Source organism: Pseudopipra pipra, chromosome 13, assembly GCF_036250125.1.
Source record: "Pseudopipra pipra isolate bDixPip1 chromosome 13, bDixPip1.hap1, whole genome shotgun sequence".
NCBI lineage: Eukaryota > Metazoa > Chordata > Aves > Passeriformes > Pipridae > Pseudopipra > Pseudopipra pipra.
Genome location: NC_087561.1, coordinates 16,161,014 through 16,180,402, shown reverse-complemented (window position 1 = coordinate 16,180,402; position 19,389 = coordinate 16,161,014). Strand labels below are relative to the sequence as shown.

At 39.3% G+C, this 19,389-nt stretch overlaps 1 protein-coding gene and 1 long non-coding RNA gene across 2 annotated transcripts in view; one reads left to right on the top strand and one right to left on the bottom strand.

Moving 5' to 3' along the window:
• The window catches only part of CHM (CHM Rab escort protein), a 50,442-nt gene extending 44,530 nt beyond the window's left edge, over positions 1–5,912 (bottom strand). The window contains exon 1 of the mRNA XM_064670125.1: positions 5,826–5,912. Within this exon, the coding sequence (XP_064526195.1) occupies positions 5,826–5,874 (49 nt within the window). The 5' untranslated portion in view covers positions 5,875–5,912. The remainder of the gene's footprint in view (positions 1–5,825) is intronic.
• Positions 5,913–6,049: 137 nt separating this feature from the next.
• On the top strand, positions 6,050–19,164 carry LOC135421541 (uncharacterized). Its single transcript, XR_010434065.1, has 2 exons — positions 6,050–11,107; positions 11,757–19,164. It is a non-coding gene; the product is annotated as an uncharacterized LOC135421541 (long non-coding RNA).
• The last annotated feature ends 225 nt before the right edge of the window (positions 19,165–19,389 follow it).

Below are 19,389 nucleotides of genomic sequence, written 5' to 3'. Positions count from 1 at the left end.
CAACGCACTTCATTTCTCTTACTAGAAAAACAAAGATAAAGAGTTTTCCTTCAAGAAGGACTGGTTAGTGCCAGTTGGAATCTTTATCATCATTCCTTAAAGCCACTGCCTTCTTCCTCCACTTACTAACCCCCATTTATCAGATGGAGTATTAAATTAGCCTCTCTGGCCTTGTCAGGGAAAGAGTAATTTAAAATTTCAGTGAGGTTGGGCATTGCATCTGCACACAGATATAAATATAAATATAAAATGAGTGATTTTACTCATTAGTGATCCCCAGATTGCTACCATGTTCTAACAGGTAGAATTTCACAGGTAGTACCTGATACCCATCCAGCAGGTGATGCACTTGGTGCCTCACTGAAACACGAGTGCAAAGTCAAAGTGAACCAACTGGAGTCCCCAGTACTGGCCCAGGAGCAATGCTGACTACACACCTGCCCTCCTGGGTCTGGACTTCTTGCTTGGAAAGAAAAGGAATGGCCAGCAGATTGAATCATAACACACTGGCTCTAATTAGATTAACAAACACTGTGGCATGGCCACATCGGGTCTGTAGGACCAGTTTTTGTGTGTAATGCACTGGGAGTTGCTGTGAAAGACTGCAGGGCTGCACCAGAACCAGCTGCAGCACGGGGGGAAGGCACCCAGCAAGCCCAGAGCACAACCACAGGGTCAGGACAACCCTCTGAAGAAGGGCACAGTGCCCTCAGCCCGCTCTCACTGCAACTGTCCAAGCACTGTCTCCATCACACCTTCCTGGAAATGGAACAGGCACGTTAATCCCAATAAATTACAGAGGTGGCTGCTGCAAACTGACCTTGAATTCTGCATCTGGCTGTTTCCAGCAACCTCTGACCAAGATATCTCCATTACATGAATTTTTGGAGCTTCCCTATGAAGCAAAATCAACTGCGTTTTCACTTTCAAGAATAGTGTTTTAGAAGTAAAAAAGAAAGAGAGGAATTGGTTACACATTATTTAGTTACCAAAAACCAATTTGACTTTTAGTTTCAACACAGCAAAATTCAAATTTCAGATAACTGCTGAGCTACAGAACTTTTTTCTTCAGTTTTAAAAGCCAATTAATTTTAAAAAGTGTTACAAAATAATTCAAAGTTATAACTCACCTCTGTGTAATCAAAAATTAATTTTAGGCTTACACACTGTGCCTCCTGCTCAGCAGCTGTACATGCTGCTCTAGTGATGCACTGCCTTTAAATGGACACAGTCACTGCCCTGAGCAATTTATAAACAGCTCCATATGTGTGGAAGTGTCTTGGTTCCTAAGCTGTTCACTGCAAACTATTTCCCAGTCATCCAGCTGATAAGTTTTTACTGAATTACATGAGATTCATCTTGAAAAGGCTTAAATGTTTAATTTGCTTTACTGTATCTACTAAATAAATCACAAGTGGCTCTTTCATAATATAAAAGTTGGAGGAAAATATATTAAAAATGCTGGAACACAGACAATTTCAAAACAATCTTCTGCAGTCAGACAGTTGACCAGCTGCAATAAATTTTGTTTGCATCTGAACTTGTAGGAAGAGAACAGCAGCTGACTCTGGAGGAGCTCACTACACCATCTTCATGGTGTGTTTTTGGTATAAGTGGAACTTTAAAGGCATTTCATAATTTAATTGGAAATTAAAATATTCATTGTATATAATAAGTTAAAGATAGCTAATTAAATTTGAATATTGGGTTTGATTAATTTTAATATGTGCTCATATTGCAGAACACTATCAGAAAATATTTCTACATTACAGAATATGGTATAGAAATGCCAATCCACTGAGACAAGTGAAAATCATAACTGGTCAAGGAAGGAGCCTATACTGTAATTCCATATAGTTATCTGTATCCCATCAGGGGAACCTGGCAATGCAAACCATGGACCCTGACAGTTGGCACAAATAAATGTTATTTAGGAAAGGAATGACATTTCCTAGTGGAACAGACAAAGGTGTCTTTTCAACTGCTCCCGATTCAGCCCAGAACTTTGCTGAGCCTTTTTCTAGAGGAGTTTGTCACCTTGATATGCAGATGACCTACTCTGTATTTTTCAAAGTAGGTGCACAGGAGTCCTACACTCTCTTATTTTGTAAGATCAGCAATATAATCTGAAAACCTGAAGAACACAAACAGGCTGAGAAGGACAACAAAGGGTTCACAGAACAATGAGTTTTCTCCCAAGAGCAGCCAGGGCATTGCACAGGATCTGGGAAAGAAACCTGTCTGAGGCAGCAGTAGGAGCCTAGACCTTCAAGGTGGCTGTCACAGCATCTCTGCTACCCCCCAAAATCCAGACAGGAAACCAGGCCAGAACACAACCCCTCAATATTAAAATTTTAGTTAGGTTAAAGAAACTCAGAAAGAAGATAAAGGCATGTTTACATTTGGAGAATACTAAAAAAACCAAAGGGGGACACACAGGACAGGATGGTGAGTCAGTGTTCATTTTGTTTGACATCCACATGGACGGGCAATGACTTAGTCACAAATGATAATAAAAATGTGGCTCTATTTTCTCCTTCCAGACATCAACATTACCAGTCGGTGCCACTGTGTTAGTCCACAATGACCAGTGACATCAACAAATATCCACCTTCAGCTGGTTTGCCATCGAGCTTTCAACTCTAAATAGCTGCTGATGCAAACTGAGGACTGTGCAGTTATATAAAGTAACATAACCAAAATACCAGCCTAAAAGATGTATCAAAAAACATTTTTGGCACATCCTAAAAATATCCTGCAACAATAAAAACATTAGGAATTATTTATTTTTTTAAAATCAACCTTCAGTGTTTACTTCAAAATTCACATCCATAACACTCAGGTTAGTTTTTCAAGGTGTATTTTAAAAATAGTGTTAGCATCTGGAAGTGATTTTTCCTAACACTACACTTACATAAGATAAACATAAAGTACTTACACCACTCCCAGCATATCGAACAATAAATAATAGATTCTCCTGACAGGACTTTGATGACCTGGCAAAGCCCGAGTGCTTTCAGCCAAAATCATATGAAACCATAAATCACTCTTTATTTTATAGAATATTTCAAAATGGATTCCTGCTTTCCACCTTGAAAGTCATTTCATGTGTTATTTATAACCACTGAAAACCAGAATGGAAAGAAAATTGCATAGAACTAGAAAATTTACTGACTGCTTTTATAAAAAATAACTCCTTTTTTAGAAAAAAATTAGAATTACTGGCAGACAAACTTGTGAATACAACACCTTTTAAAGAGCCATATCCTCTACAACTTGCCCAGCAGTCATGCAGGCCTTGTGGAGCATCAGAGACAAGTTTAAGTCAAGACTGAATACAGTCAATGAACTGAAGAAATCCCAAGGTAAGGATGACCCTGCACCTGTATCCACAGCACAGGGCACAACCACATGCAAATCTTTGCACTTACAGGAGCTTCTGCCCCAAATTCAGTGTTGCTGAATGTTTTGCCTATGAATTCTCCTATTTGACAACTTCAACAATGAACCCCCTTAACTGAACATGACTAATGCCCACCTTGAATTCCCAAATCCCAACTTGGATCCTACAGGCTTTTAGACAACAAAAATCAACAAGCATCAATTCACAAAAAAGAGGTTCCATTTGCATTAAGCTTCCTACATTAGAACAGCTAAATGAGCCTGAAATAAAATTCAAATCTAACCTTACCACTCAATCTAATTACTAAAATTAACAGATGTACAAATTACAAAACCAGGAAAAGGCCACACATGCAGAAAAGAATGAAATTACTACCATGCATTAAAAATACCATTAACAAAAGGTTCTAGTTATTACATTTGACAATTAAATATCCACAGGTACACTCAGCACTGGTTACAGCATTGCAAAACACAGTTGAAGACTAGGGTAAGATATTCCCTCAGGAGTCACTTCCCAAAGAGAAGACAGATGAAAGTTTTACTCTAAATAATCTTCCATATTGAGTAATTTAATAGAGATTTTAAAAACACCAGTCAGTCAACAGTGTTAGTCACCATTTATATATGTTCTGAGTAAAAAGGAATGCAGAGAAAAGGCAAAACAATTCCTAAAATGAAGAATTCTGAAAATCTTGAGACTGGTTATAGCAAAACTCTCTACAGGTGGGCAAAAAGTCATCCCTGAATACCAATGGCTAAAATAGCTGAATAGCTTAACATAATTTGTATAAACCTTTGAGTTTCTGCATCATGTACATAAACACTGTTTACTTTGTGGCAGTAAAGAAAGGATTATCCTCAAAAATCACAGAAGTTATGCAATTTTTAATATTATACCCTCACAGTTTGATACTTCAGCTTTTCATTATTAACTATTCTTCTCATACAGCCAAAATACTCACAAATCTGTAGACATATGAAAATTTCAGGCTCATTATTAAGGCTTCCACTCCATACAAGAGGGTTAAGAGCACAGAAGGGATCTCCTCATTTGCTCAATAACCTTAACTTTGCATTTTCAGTAGAGTTATGGTCAACAATTGGGCAATATGTTTTCTTAACTCTCAGAAAGTCCATAAATAAATCAGAAATCCTTTAAGCAATTACACAAACACTGCACAGGAATTGCTTTTTTTCCTGCTGAACACTGAAATTACAATAAGAAACCCACTCATTCTATTCCAAATGACTGGAAATCTTAAATCCCAAGGACAAAATTTGACAGATCAGTGCACTCCAAAACCAGAGTTGCTGATGTCACATGGAAAACAAGAACCTTTAGAAGTGTCTTCCCATCTGTGCTCCAACCAACACCCTGAGCTCTTCACAAAGGCAAACAAAATCCAGGTGTAAATTTGGGACCTACAAACAGTGGCCATTTGGAGCATTTTAAGATTAGATTAGAGCTCAATGCTGAATTTAAGGTGGGTGGCTTATCAAGACCAGTCTTAACCAGGTCACTGTCACTGGGTCCTACACACAGAAATCTATTTCCATACATATAAATTATTTCAACCCACAGGCAGCAAGAATCCTACTTCTCAAGGAGCATTTTAAAATTTCCCTAGTAGTTACACTGTGGTTTGTTTCAGTGACACATTCCAGGTCTCCATCATTATTGACCTGATATTGTACAGGATATAAAATGGGCAGGAAGTTCAGAATAAGGGTGTGTGCAATCGTTCATAGACTAAAAAATATGCTTTAGTGAGAAAGACTCAAATTTTTTTTGTTACTTTAAAGCACGCATAGAGATTGGAAAAAAAATTAAATATGAAAGTTCTTGTATTGCAGGATATGATTAAAAAAACATATTATCAGCACATACCACCTATACTGCAATGAGATAGGGTTTAGCTCTTCAGAGCTGTTTTCAGCTCACAAAAGCAAACCTGCCCAGCAGGACGGTGTTTCGGAAAAAGGGCTGGCAGGGGAGGCAGAGTCAGTCAGACAAGGCTTTCTGAGGCTCTGAAGGAGCCCCCGGCTCAGGTGTGCGGAGCACGGGCGAGTGCCCGCTCCCAGGGCCGGGGGTCGCACACAGACAGCCCCACCCGCACCTCCGCCACACCTCTATTTCTAAGCACAGCTGGGCACTTACGTGTTATCAGCAACCCTGGGGCGGGCTGCGATTGCCGGGGACGCTGTGAGGGCGGCTGTCCCCGCAGCTGTCCCCGCAGCTGTCCCCGCAGGCACCTCGGCAGCGCTCGCAGCCCCAGAGCCCCCAGCCCGCCCTGCCCAGACACCGCTGCCTCCCCTCAGCCTCCAGCTCCGCCCGCGTTCCCCTCCGCCGCCCCCTCGGCGACACGGCCGAGGGGCCGTGCGGGCGCTGCCCCCCGGGCCCGTCCCGTGCCGTCCCGTACCGGTGCCCAGCACCACCACCTCGAACTCCGAGGGCAGGTTGTCCGCCATCTTGGAGCCGCCGTCACGCGGCGCCGGCGGAAGGGGCGGGGCCGGCACGGGGAGGTTCCGGGGCCGGGGCGGGGGCGGGGCCGGCCCCTGAGGGAGCGGCCCCGAGGGAGGGGCCCTGAGGGAGGGGCCCGGAGGGAGCGGCCCCGAGGGAGGGGCCCGGCACCGCCCTCACGGCACCGCCCTCACGGACCCGCGGCGCGCTCCTGCCAGCCCTTAGAGCCCCTACCACCCCTTATCCCCTCGGTTTCGCCGTCCTTCCCATTCCTCGCCCCTCTGCTGTTCTCCTCATCCGCAGAACGAGCCTCCTTTACCTGGGATACAGGGATGTCGCGGGACGCGGCGGTGAAGGCACGCGAGCTCCGAGCATCCATGAGTAAACTCCGCAAATACAGCCATACGGCGGCATTCCCCCTGCTTGGCCAAATGCAAGACAATTCAGTGCAAACACCCGTATTTTTTAATGATTTACGGGTCGATTATTGGGAAGAAATTCTTCCTTGGGAAGGAATTGTTCTGTGAGTGTTGGGAGGCCCTGGCACAGGTTGCCCAGAGAAGCTGTGGCTGCCCCATCCCTGGAAGTGTCCAAGGCCAGGTTGGACGGGGCTTGGAGCAACCTCGGACAGTGGAAGGTGTCCCTGCCCATGGCAGGGGGTGGGACTGGATGAGCTTTAAGGTCCTTCCCACCCAGACCATCCTGTGATTTTGTGAATTCCACTGAAGTTTCTTGGATAACCAGTTCTTCAGAGACAACAGATGTCACTTTTCTTATTTCCCCTGCAAATGCGCTGTTTCCAAACCAATTCCTATTGTTTCTTCAATCTCATTGCTTAGTGCTTTTTATTAATATATCCAAGAAAGTATTTCCCTCATTATTTTAAAAAGTTCCCTTATTCCCCAACTGCAATAATGTTTTTCCTTTAGCCACCACGTTGAATGCAGATTTAAAAAGTGCATTAAGTTATTAGTGTATTAGTTCGAAAGTGAGTCATTAATCTAACGCCCTTTCTTGTTAATTAACAGCCATACTGTATGTTTGATTGTACTATGTTCTCTGCGTGCAAAACCCTCTCTGTTTTTCTCAATGCACCAATTAACTCATTTTTAATTTCCCTCTAAAGCCCAAAATAACACTTTGCCTCCTCCTGCACCTTACAAAGAAAAGAAGTTGGAATCTTGAATGAAATCCAGGATCTACTGGTCCAGAGTAACTCCTCCTGTATTACTACTCTGAGTGAAAGAACAGCAAGTATAAAACCAAATATTTGAAAAACCCATACAGCAATGTAGGCAGAACACCTGTGCCAGAATACTCTGGAAATTTCTGGAAAGTTTTGCTTTTTATTTTGCATTTAATGGCTTATATGGCTTTAAACTAATCTCTTGATGTTATTCATTGTGTATGATTATATTAAAGTCTTAACACCTTAAATCAATAGTAACAATAAACCAGCTAGCAGCCTGTTAACACCTTATTACAAGCTCCTTGTTCACACAGCAAAAGAATAGTGAAAATAGTATAAAGTGACTAATGGAAACCAGAGCCCACCTTTACCCCCACGGTACTGCCAGACCTGCTAGAGCAGAGTCAGCACAGAAAATGGTCTAGCAGGAAACACCAAACAACAGAAGAACAAAAAAATATATAGATTTAAACATCAGTGCTTCATTACTACACTGAGAAATATATAACAGAGAAAATGAGTAGTTATTAATTCAGATAGGAGTAAGATCAAATCTTATATTTCTTATATTTGTGCTTTCAATTGTCCCACAGAAATTTTGATTCAAACTTCCATTCTGCAATTCTGTGAATGGAGCTGTCATTTCTACTTTTCAACCTGCAACACAGAAATTTAGCTCCAGAATTCTCACAGGGCTGGATCATCCTGACCTAAATGTCTTGTGTTCAGGAACAAAGCATCACTCTATTGGTTAGATCAGATAAGACAAATTCCCCTTGCACATCCTTTTCCTGCTGAGGGAAGGCACACTCATGAAAATATAACATCATCGTGAAACCCTTTTGTTATTGTTTAACATAACTCTAGGACTGTGCTGGAGCAGAGCTATTTCACTGTCAATGTCTTACTGTTTCTCAAGTGCTTAAGTATTTATCCCACCACAAAATGCTGTTGTTTGGTGCTGTGAGTTCCTGGGAGCTTCATTCATAAGATGCAATCAGTGCAATCCTATTTCATGATGACAGTCATTATCCACTGGACCAGAAATCCTCCTTAGTACTATTTATTTGACAAAAATGATTATTCAGGATCTTTAACCACAAGGTTTGTCAGTCCCACACAACACAAAAATATTTCTCTGTACTTTTACAGTTTTAATATCTGCAAATGTAGAAGTGAAATATGTAAGTATGAATAATTTTTTATGAGAATTTCATGGACCTTGAGAAAATGTCTTGCCATGTTTTTCTCTTTAGCTATTTAATTGCAATGTCATATTAACAGAAAGCAGCATACCCAATTCTGCATGGATGAATAAACACATTCAATAAAGAAGATTTAACAGAGTAAATCAAACACTGGATTAAACATTTTCTGCATAACAGACCACAAAATGGGCATTCATTTTACCAATAGATCCTCTACATTAGAAACAAATAGAAATGCACACCAACATAATTAAACTGCACATCCTGTGGCCTGATTACTGAATTTCCCTGTATTTTGTTAAACTAGGTCTCATCAATTAGAATTGCCAAAATGCATTCCAAAATGCATACAGAAAAACTAAATGTAATTCTTTTAACCATTTGTATTCAATACATTTCCCCCTATGTTTTATGAAGTAATTCACAATCCTATGTATTGCAGGGGATTTATACAGCGTTTTTAGCAAAAACAATTCAGAAGGATACATAAAAAGATCAATTTTAAGACTCCACTTTGAGCAGTTCTAAATACTTTTCCTGTAAGCAACTCTTCCTACTTTGATTTCCAGCAAAACATCTCTCCTAAAAACATGGTGTTTTGCTTTATAACTTTTATTTGGGATTTTCACATATTCATAGAAGTGCCTCTGTTACTTTAAAGTCTGTGTAGTTAACATTTACCTCTATCAAAATGCATTTCAGAAATGTAGTGATCTGAGCAAAACCTCATGTTTTAAGTTCCCAGGGAGAAACACTGAAGCTCGAAAGAAAATCAGCAAGAATCAGCATTAGAATGATGGAGTTTCCCGTTATTTCGAGATCTAGTCTCAGATCATTTGATCAAATGTGTCTCCCTCCAAAAACAAACAGCAAATGCTTCATATTCCCTAGGATGAATTTTAATTTTTTCGCGTTACAGCCTCTTTATCCTGCGGTGACTTCACGTGTGAAATCTCATTATTCATTCTATTATTCCCTCAATGGCTACAGAATTTAATTCTCCTCGAGTACCAGTTTGAATAAGGATCAGCAGCAGGATCGGGCCTATTAGCTGCTTGAAACATCTCGTGAATAACCCGATTTATCCCAACCAAATGGCTCATTAGTTCGGGCAGCAGGGAAATGTTTGTGTGTTGCTGCAGTTCTGCGTGGTTTTCATATGGAGTTTGCAGTTATACAACTGCTCAAGCATGAACCAACTGGATTGTTCATTAACCACAGGAACAGCCACTCTGTGCTCAAGCATGTTTAGCAAAAAATTAGTTGTTTCCAAATTTAGTCCAAACTCCCAGACACCTTTATTCTATCTCCTCCTTGGTTACCACTATCTGAGTTTTTCTCTCTTCCTGTAGTTAGTCCTAATCGTGCCCTCAAATCTTATCTTTTATTAATGGCATTAGACCCTAAGGTACAAATTCTCAGTGAGATGGAGATACTCAGTTCCCATGGATGGGATGAATATTCCTCTGATACAGTCATCTTGGCCTTGGTACGTCAGTGAACTGAACAGAGCTTAAAAACTCTGAATAATAAACCCACATTCTCTACCTGAGGAGCACTGGAACTAATGTTGAAGTTGCCCTTTTGATTACTAAGATGTGGGCAAATTATAGGATTGTTTAGGGAGATGGGGAAAGAATTACATGTCACTTGACTTCTGTAAGCAGGCAAGGCAAGGAAGGAGTCTGTTTTTCCAGCCTTTAATTAATGACAATCTGCAACAATTCTGCAGGTCTCTCATGGCAGTCAAAACTTTCTTGTACAAAATGAACACAGAGGAGAGAAAAAACAGGATCATGGTTTTGATCAGGCTGCTCTGCCCAGCCTGGATGGCAGAGGATGGAAAGAAAGCTCCACTCCAGCTAAATTGAGAATTACCAATGAGTTTTCCAGGTCTCCAGGTCTCCTAAAGCTACAGATGTGCAGCATGAAGGAGATTGTCTTTGCAGCAGCCTCAAAATGCAGGGTTTTTTTTATGCTACAGGATAATCTTTAATCTTAAAATAGCTGATGAACCTTGGATGACTAATATGCTGCAGTTTTCATTGCTTGTCTCTCAGAGACGTGGAGGAAAACTTACTTTAGGAATTGGAGACATGGAGAACTACTGGTGGTAGAATCAGACTGCATCTTGATTTACAATGAGCTAACCCCATGTTATTATGTACATTATATAGGGTCAGTCATGGGTTTATTTGGCTTGATTACTTCTCTTGTAGTGGTCACTAAAATAATGACCACAGTTGACCCTCTAAGGATTTAAAGTATAAACTCTCAGAGAATAAATGCATTTTGTATATGTCTCAAAGAATGGTTATATGGCTAAATTACATGTTCCAAGCTTGGCGTTTCTAAATACTCTTAATAACCAATCTCTTCTGTTTCTTCTCATCTACTGAAAACAACAGCATTATAACAGAATGTGGTATCCATAACAGCAGTATAAATTGGGAAGAATTACTGAAATTATGCCATTGTAAACCAGGATGCTACAAAACAGTTTAATGCTTTCTGTCCTAGCAATTCCATTATTTGTATATTCCAGCATCTAAAAGTCTTGGTCAGTCATGGTATTTCTGCAATTGCCAGTAAACACCAGAAAAAAGAAATGGATTGGATGTGTGGGACTGCTGTATAAAGTTGGGCAATAAATCAAGATTGATTAAGATTTAATCAAGATTAAGTAAAGATGGACAAGTGTGTCTCATGATATTCATTTACTACTCTATTTAATTTACAATATTACATGGGGCAGTTTTATTGCATAGTAAGGTTTTCATACTTGTGCTTTCCAGGTTTGGGAAAACTGTACCTTTTCCAGCACATCTGGAGACTGTGGCTTATGTAAGAAACTAATCTCTTTTCTCTGGAACTATTCCTGTTCTTCTTCATATTGCATTTCTTTTATTCATTTCTCTTGACTTGTTGCCAGTTTATGGATACAGATCCTTTAGCCATTTAGCTTCCTACTTCATTCCAGTCAGCACAAGTTTTACCATGCAAAGTTCAGCCTCTACATCCTGGTCTTTTCTGATTGTTTAACCAACAATAATTACAGTTGGAGATGAAATGTATGTTGCTTTAAACAAGAGAGAGGAGTAATTATCTCATTTCACTGTATATTTAAAATGTGCCCATAGAGATATTGAAAAAAAAAAACAGGAATTGATCTGAGAGATGGATGATGGAGCAGAGGAAGCAAAAAAAACCCCAACCAACCACAGAGTGGAAGGCTGTAGTTCCCTATTTGAGGAGAATGACAAGTGCAAGATTTTTTAGTAATTTTTTAAAAAGCAGTATTCTCAAGTCTTGAAAATCATAAATGGCACCTGGCTAAAATTAAAAGAGAGGATAAACCAAGACTTTAGGTTCTGAAACTGATAAAGATCCCTTAGGAAACTCCCCATAAATATTCTCATATAATTAAAAGGGTTTAAAGTAGTCCATAAAGCCATGTGAATTGATGTGTCTCACATGCAGTATTTTTACCTAGGCTTCACCAGAGAAACCATAAACAAAAGACTATATATAAAGGCCTCGGATGAAAATGAGTTCTTGCCAGCTTAGATTCTTGTGAAGACACATGTCACCAAGGACCCAAACACGAAACTGTATCCGAGAGACATCCAAAAGTTAGGAGGGAGTAACAGCCAGGGTGAGGCAGAGTATCAGTGATGACACTAAGTTAAAAGATGAAGTAGAATGACTGCATTTGAAATTCTGTAAGCAGGTGGATAAATTGATAAAGCAAACATTATTCTTACTTTGAGAAGGTCTGTGCTTGAGGTTGATTTGCCTCAGTCCCAATGCACTGGGTCTGTCACTGCTCCACTTAGAGCTCTGCATAAGAGCAAAGACTTAGTTTGGGCTTTGCAGCTGTGGTGGGGGAAACAAATGCCAGACTGCATGTATGTGTGATGCTTCTGAGAGTTCAGGATGGACACTTATGATTTAACATCCATTTTTCATTAATCCAAACATAGTACACTCCATTTAAATGCTGCCTTTCCTTGTGCAGAGGAGTTCCACATTGCACTTACTGAACTTCAATTAAACTGTACATGTCTAGGCAAAGAATGCTCCTGCAAACACTGTGTGGGCCACCTATATTAAAGCATTGGAAGTTTTTTAAGATGTTTGTGTTTTAATCTGTTTTCAGGGGATGATGGACCTGAGCACTGTAACATAACTGCAACCTGACTGTCAACCCCACTGCCTTGATAACAGGCTATTCTCCAGGTTGTGTGTTACTAGAGTGATATTGTGTAAAATGAAAACAATAAGAAGTCAAATCTTGTAGTGTGAGTGAGAATTTTAGGTTTGAATGTGACAAATCATGGTGCATAGTACTCAATAGAAGGCTTTTTTTGTTTGTTTGTTTAGTCTTAGCATCATCTTTTTAGGGTAAGATGTTGGCTTGGTCACTGTCACAGATCACAGACCCACAATACTAATTCCAGATAGTTGATGTGGACCCTCATATCGACCCTTCCCTTAAGCCAGAAGAGACAGAATTCCCCCCCCCCACCTCAGAAGAATGCTGTGCTGTTGTAAATGTTGAGGCAGATTATTAGGAAGATTTGCAAGAATAACTATTTAAAATGGTCACATTCATTTTAAAGAAAAGAAATATAATTGGTATTTGCATAGAAGAAAATGGATGAATTTAAATTTTAGTTGATTATAATTATTGTCATCATAATCATCATCATTATCTTTGTATGTCTAAATGACTGATTCAAAGAAGAATTTTTAACACATTTCACATGTCAGTGCAATTCTTTTCTGTTTTGTGCTTTACTGCTTGGGGTTTTTCATTTGCTTTTTTCAGTCTGAACTTTCCATGGAAGCTATTGTAATTTTCTTAAAAGGTGGAAAAATGTTTCAAAAGAAGTCAAATCTAGAAATACTACATAGGTACATTTTATTTTTTCAATGAAACTTCACCAAACTGTACAGAAAACCTGTGTATAGATATTGTGGGATGGCACTTTGAAATGGTCCTAAGAAAGAGATTATTAATAGTGAGGTGCTACCCAAATCTGATCTTTTTAACCAGACAAGGGAGGTGAAACTGGGACAGTGGCCTACAGATTAGTAGGTGAACTCATTTAAGTGGTAGTGAATCCAGATGAGGATATCACTCAACAAGTCTGTTAATAAACTGGACCTGTAGGTAGACATCGAGCTCCTAAAGGTTCTCAAAGCTACTAATAGTTTGTTATTTCAATACTGTGTATAGTGATACAGCTGATATTCTGTATTTCCTGTTAATGCTGCTACAGTAAAACCTGTGTGCTCAGTAGTAAATCTATATTGTGTGAGTTTATCAGGATTGGCAATTATGAAGGGTTCAGATCCACAATATCTGTTGGTGAAAGCAGTTTCTTTTTTACTGAGCACCACATCAAACCCGAGATGAGCAATCAGGACTACAAAGGCCTTATACTGAGCATAGCAAAAAAAAGTGTCATAATTCTCATTTCCCTGATGGCTTTGAAATGACTCTGAAAAGCATTTTGCAACAGAGGGATCATCATAGCTGGTGTGATAGCTGCAATTCCTGATACCTGGCATCTGTCACAAACAGGGCTTCATCTTCCATAACTTCACCTTTAGCATGAGTTCATTTTATTTGGTTCCTTTGCTCTTCCATAAGGGCTACTAAGCCAAGTGTTAAAATCCTGTGTCTGCCCAGGGTTACTGTGCCTTGTGGAAACAATTGCTCCCTGCAGTCTTGCAGAAGGCAGTTTCCTGATAGTCTGTTTTCACATGGTTTCCTATGTGACAAGGAATTCCCTAAATAGGAATAGGGAATATATAACCTAGTGGAAGCCTTATTTGCTTTTTAAATAAAATGATGATGTCTTCTCTCTTATTTTCTTGGGATGAATAGAAGCTGTTCATGCCACTACACAGAAAGACAGGAGCAACTGTTAAAAAACCTGCTTTGAGCTGTAAATACAGATTAGATGTCTCTGTCCAAGATACAGACTAAGGGAGAACCTGTTGTAAGGATTTCCCTGAAGTGCCTGTTAGAAGGACTGACAACTGAGGAGTTGCAGCACAGCTCCCCAACACCTTTGGCCAAAAGACAGACTTTGAAGTTTTCAGTCTGCTGTTTCCTCGCTGTGTCCAGGAATTTTAATTTTTAACATCTACTTTGTACAGAAAAGGATTGCACCGCAAGATACTGGGTTCAGATGAGTTTCTCTTAATGGGAAATATAAACCCCAGGATTCCTGGCTAACTTCATGCACTGAAGTGACAACAATGTGCTCAATCAACATTAATTATTAAAGTAGCAAGGCAAATTGGTGTCTGAAGTTCTGTCACTCCAAACAAAACCATTTTTTTTTTAGTTTTCAACAGTTTTCTTTGATTCTTTTGCTTATATCAAATTAAACACTGTCTAAAATATAAAAGAACTCACAGTCCAAATTTTTTTTGTATTTAAAACTATATCAGACATTTACATTTTAGGAAAAAATATTTACATTCCAAGGTCTGTATTAAACTGTGCTCTATTTTATATTTGTAGACTTTGTGGAATTAAAAAAATAGGGAAGATCTTGTCATAGTATATTTAAAATAATAATAGAGATAATGGAATCAAGTGCTAAGACATCCCTTTAGAAAAAAATTTGAATAAATACTTTTGCTTTACAGTCTTCCCCAGTGCAAAATACTCTAAAATTCATAACACAGATCTAGTAGTGGTCTCACAGGGCACTAAGAGGTTTTGGCATTGTAAATACGAGTAAGGAGAATTTTTAAAAACTCAGACTACAGGAGGGGTATGGATTAAATAATTAAGATCACAGGTGTTCCAACCTGTACTTTAAATTTATGGCTTGATCATCCTTACGCCTCCACAAGTCACCAGTAATTCCATCAGAAAGTCAATGAAGTTAACCTGGCATATAAAGCCAGGTTTATTCCATATTTCTATGTAGGTTATCAATGTGTGTCATGTCAAACTTGATGGGAAAGTAAGGAAGAGGAAAAGGGTTGATAAAGTCAATGTTGCCTGGAGATGAAGAGAGACAGTTCTTTTCATGTGACTGTTTTCCACTTTATCCAGAAGTCCACAGAACATACTGAGAGTGATTTTGAGACACGGAGATTGGTCAAGTTAAAACCAAAACCTGCTCTTAAATATTTAACTCTGCTCTCACTCTGTGTTCCTGTGACTGAGACTCAGCCTCAGTTCTGCCGTGGGTTCAGCCTCTGCAGGTGGGGCTTTGGAACGGGGCTGAAACAGCTGCATGAGTGCCCAGGGAGGGCTGTCCCTGCTGGAGAGAACTGTGCAGGATCCTGTGGCTGACTCCACTAAATATTTACTTTTATGTATAAAAACAAACAAACATTACGTTCACTACGTTTTCTTCAGCATGTGAAGAATTCTGACTGAGAGCTGGCAGCCAGTGGCAGTGAGGCCTCAGGACCAGGCTCGCTCTTTGGGGAGTTCACAAAGAGATGAGGAATCTGAGGGAGAGGCTTTTGCAAAGTCTGGGTGAAGTCAGGAGTGGGCAGTTGTACAGATCAGGGCCTGGACATGTCCCTGCACATCCCAGACTGACCTCTGAACTCCCCACACATCCTACACCTCTTACTCAGGCAGCATTTTGCTCCTGTGAGGGAGAACATCCTGGACTTGATCAACTGCAAACAGTATCCCAAACAAAAGGGTTTACAATTTTTTACATTTGCATTCTAAATTAAATACTTCAAACCTTCTCAGGCACATGGTTTAGGGATCAAAGGGCCAAACTGCCATTTACTACCTCAACCAGTTTGGACCAGTTCCATTGATTTTTACTCAGAACTCCAGATGGATTTCAGTAAGAATTGGCAGCATAGATTGATATTATGTTATGGCTTTCAGCAGAAAGGTACCCTTTTAAAAGACAGCATCATAAAATTGATGTACAAAGCAAAATGCCCATTGATCCCCATTTCTGTCGATAAGATTTCTATAATTTGAGGATAGTAAAACATTGAAATGTGTAGTTGCATCCAAGGCAAAAATACCATTCACTTCCATGGAAACAGAATCAGGCTCAAATCCTGAATACTAAGATATTATCTGTGTGAGGAAGTATTTAATTCTTTATTATTGCATTACTGGTTTAGATATAAAACCCAAAAATACCTATAGAATTTCAAAATATAGTGATTTCTTAATATTTACTCTCATGCTTATAAAAGACCCGGACTCCTGAATGTTGTAAATCAATTATCCCTGTGTGTGTGAAATGCTGTAACAAGATCAATGAGACCTGAACACAAGGAGGCATCTTAGGATAACAGCTGCAGATGCACACATTCCCTGGTAAAAAATAAATGAACACACACTGCTCCCCCTGATGCTTCTCCCTCCCCCCCAGAAAATCCCTGCCATTATCCTGCCCAACTGTAAATGCATAAAGGAAAACCAAATAAGAGCAGGGAGCAGTCAGTGTATCAGCACAAGCAAAGTACAATAAATGGTCACTCTTAGAGCAAGGTGAAAGGAATGCTGTGCATTCAGGTTGGAAGTTTGGCTTTGATGGGACTTAATGGTCAGACTCTACTTCCAACCAAATGCTGTGCAGTTAATGGCTCTATGGAAAACTGCAAGGATGGATCTTTACTGTCTAAAATACATATTGGTTTTAAAGATGAGCTCAAGATAATTACTTTCACAGTATGAATAATTCTGCCAATTGCATTTCCACAAGGTAGATTCAATAAAATACTGAAAATATTTATTCAATAAATCAATTACACTTCTTTGGAGCCTGGATAGCTATAAATTGTTTCCTCATTGATACAATTCTGTTTACAAAAACCTACTTTCAAGGAAATGACTCTTAAGTTTTTTATTGGAAAATGCTTTGCAGTTAAAACAGAAGAATGAGAATTAATGAAAAGTCCACATGAGCCTTATGTATAAATGTACAAAAAAAATAGATTTTTTTTTTTGGTTACTTGAAGTAGAATGTGATGTCCATGTTTAAAAATACCAAAAAAATGTAATGAAAATTAAATACCTTCTTGTCCCACTAGATGGTGGTGCCTTCAGATTAGGGTTGAGATGCTCAAACAGACAGAGCAGGAAAACTTTTGCTTTCCTTAGCTGACCTGCAAATGTAGAGAGTGAGAGATGAGGATAATCTTGTTCCTCTGGGGATAGTAACAAGCATTTGGGTGTAATGACTTACTGAATATATTGGAGTACATGGAATTGTGTTCACAGTGGTTTGCTATAAAGTGTGTTTTAACTTCAGTACACATCTAATAGTATTAATTTTTCTTCCTGAAGAAGAAAAGATGCAAACAACATTGAACCTTAATGATGATTGTATCTCATGTAAAACAGCCCTGTTACACCAAGGTCCTGCCTTTGCAATTTTGCTGCCCTCTATCCTCAATCAAAATCCAGATTAAAGTAGGGAATCATTAGCAACAACTGCATCTTGTACTCATGTATTTCACTGGAACAAGCTTAAAATTATCACTCCCATTTTTATATGACAAATGGACTCCTTGCTTTCAGGGAAAGGCATTTTCACATGGGTTAAACAAAAAGTGATGGTGTCTAAGGCTGGCAGGTCACCCCTCCTCAGTGAGAACAGCCAAGGGAAGTCTTAATGAATGGGCAAAGTAGATGGGACCTTGTTTGAGAGTCATGGTTGTGCTTTAGTTATCTCAGGTTCCTGTAGTAAATAGTCCAATCCTTCCTGCCTCATGTAAAGCTTGAACTGTGAGCTCAGGGCAGTTCTGTGAACTGAGAACTTGTCTCAAAGGCTGTGTCTGTGTTGGACTGTCGAGGACTTAAATATCATGATGTACATTGGTAGTATGAAAAATTTAAGATTAAAATTAAGGGCTGCTTTATGGATGAATTACTCTGGTCAGATAAGCTCTAACATGAGACTTTCCAATTGTTCTTTTAAAAGATGACGTAATGGTACAGAGAACTTAAGGATGTCTGTAAGTGTCTTGGAAAAGACAATCAGGAATCCTGGACCTGTGTTGGAATCTGTAACTGTTGTTGCTCTGTGTGTTTGATTGCTATCACTCTGCTCCCAGGTGGTCACCCCATTTATAATACCCAGGGTCATTTAGAAAGCAGCCCCCTTTGTGGCACAGTTTGATTCCTGCTTATTTTGCTGTGCGTTCCTTCCATTTATTCTGTTCCTCCTACTCGACTCTTTCCCTTTGCCATTCCCACGTTTGCAACATCTCCTCGGTTTCCCATTTCCTTTACGAGTCATGTACATGAACTGCATCAACGTGCTGAGATATCAAATTGGTCTGATTTCCAAGGAAAGGTTAAAGTCCCAGTAGTCCAGATACTTCCATGTAAGAACGTCACAGCCATAAAAGGCTTAATCTGAGACTTTTTAATGAGGGGAATTCCTTTGTATGTGCAGAGGACTGGGGCAGAAAAATTAATATAGAAATGGATTGGATGCTTGGTTCTTCTGTAGAGCTTCAATTATTTTCCATGTTAGAATATCCCTGAGGGTATTAGGGAGAGAAGATCTGTTCTTACTTTCTCTGGAAAGGTGGGCAGGACTTTCTGAAAGCCTGAAGAAGCAAAATTCACTCCAATCATTGTAACTCGCTGCCATTAGGGGTTGAAATGCAGCATTTGCCAGGAGTGCAAGTTCTTTATTTGATCCCTTTGACTGTACCAGTATAACTGCCAATCACAGGAAATACCTCTAATAACTCTTCCTTTTACTTAATAAGGAATACCACATCTTTAAAACATTAGAAACAGATGTCACTGCATTACTTCACTGCTGATGTATGTAATAGAAATGACACACTAATTAATTTAATGCAGTATAAACGTACTGATTATTTATCATGGCTGACAATAAAATTATGAAAACATTCAATTACAATCAGTGGTAATTCATTATTTATTGATTCTGCATTATGCACACGTTAATACAATACATTTAATCACCTAAGAGAAGGGATCATTTTTCTATTGATACTTAGACATTTAGATTCATCAGTTTTATGTAAAATCTTTGATGTTTAGGTGGGAAGTTTTAATCCACAATTCCAAAAAAACCTCAACTGAAATGTCAGAACTAAATTGAATTCAAGTGTCAAGTACAAGT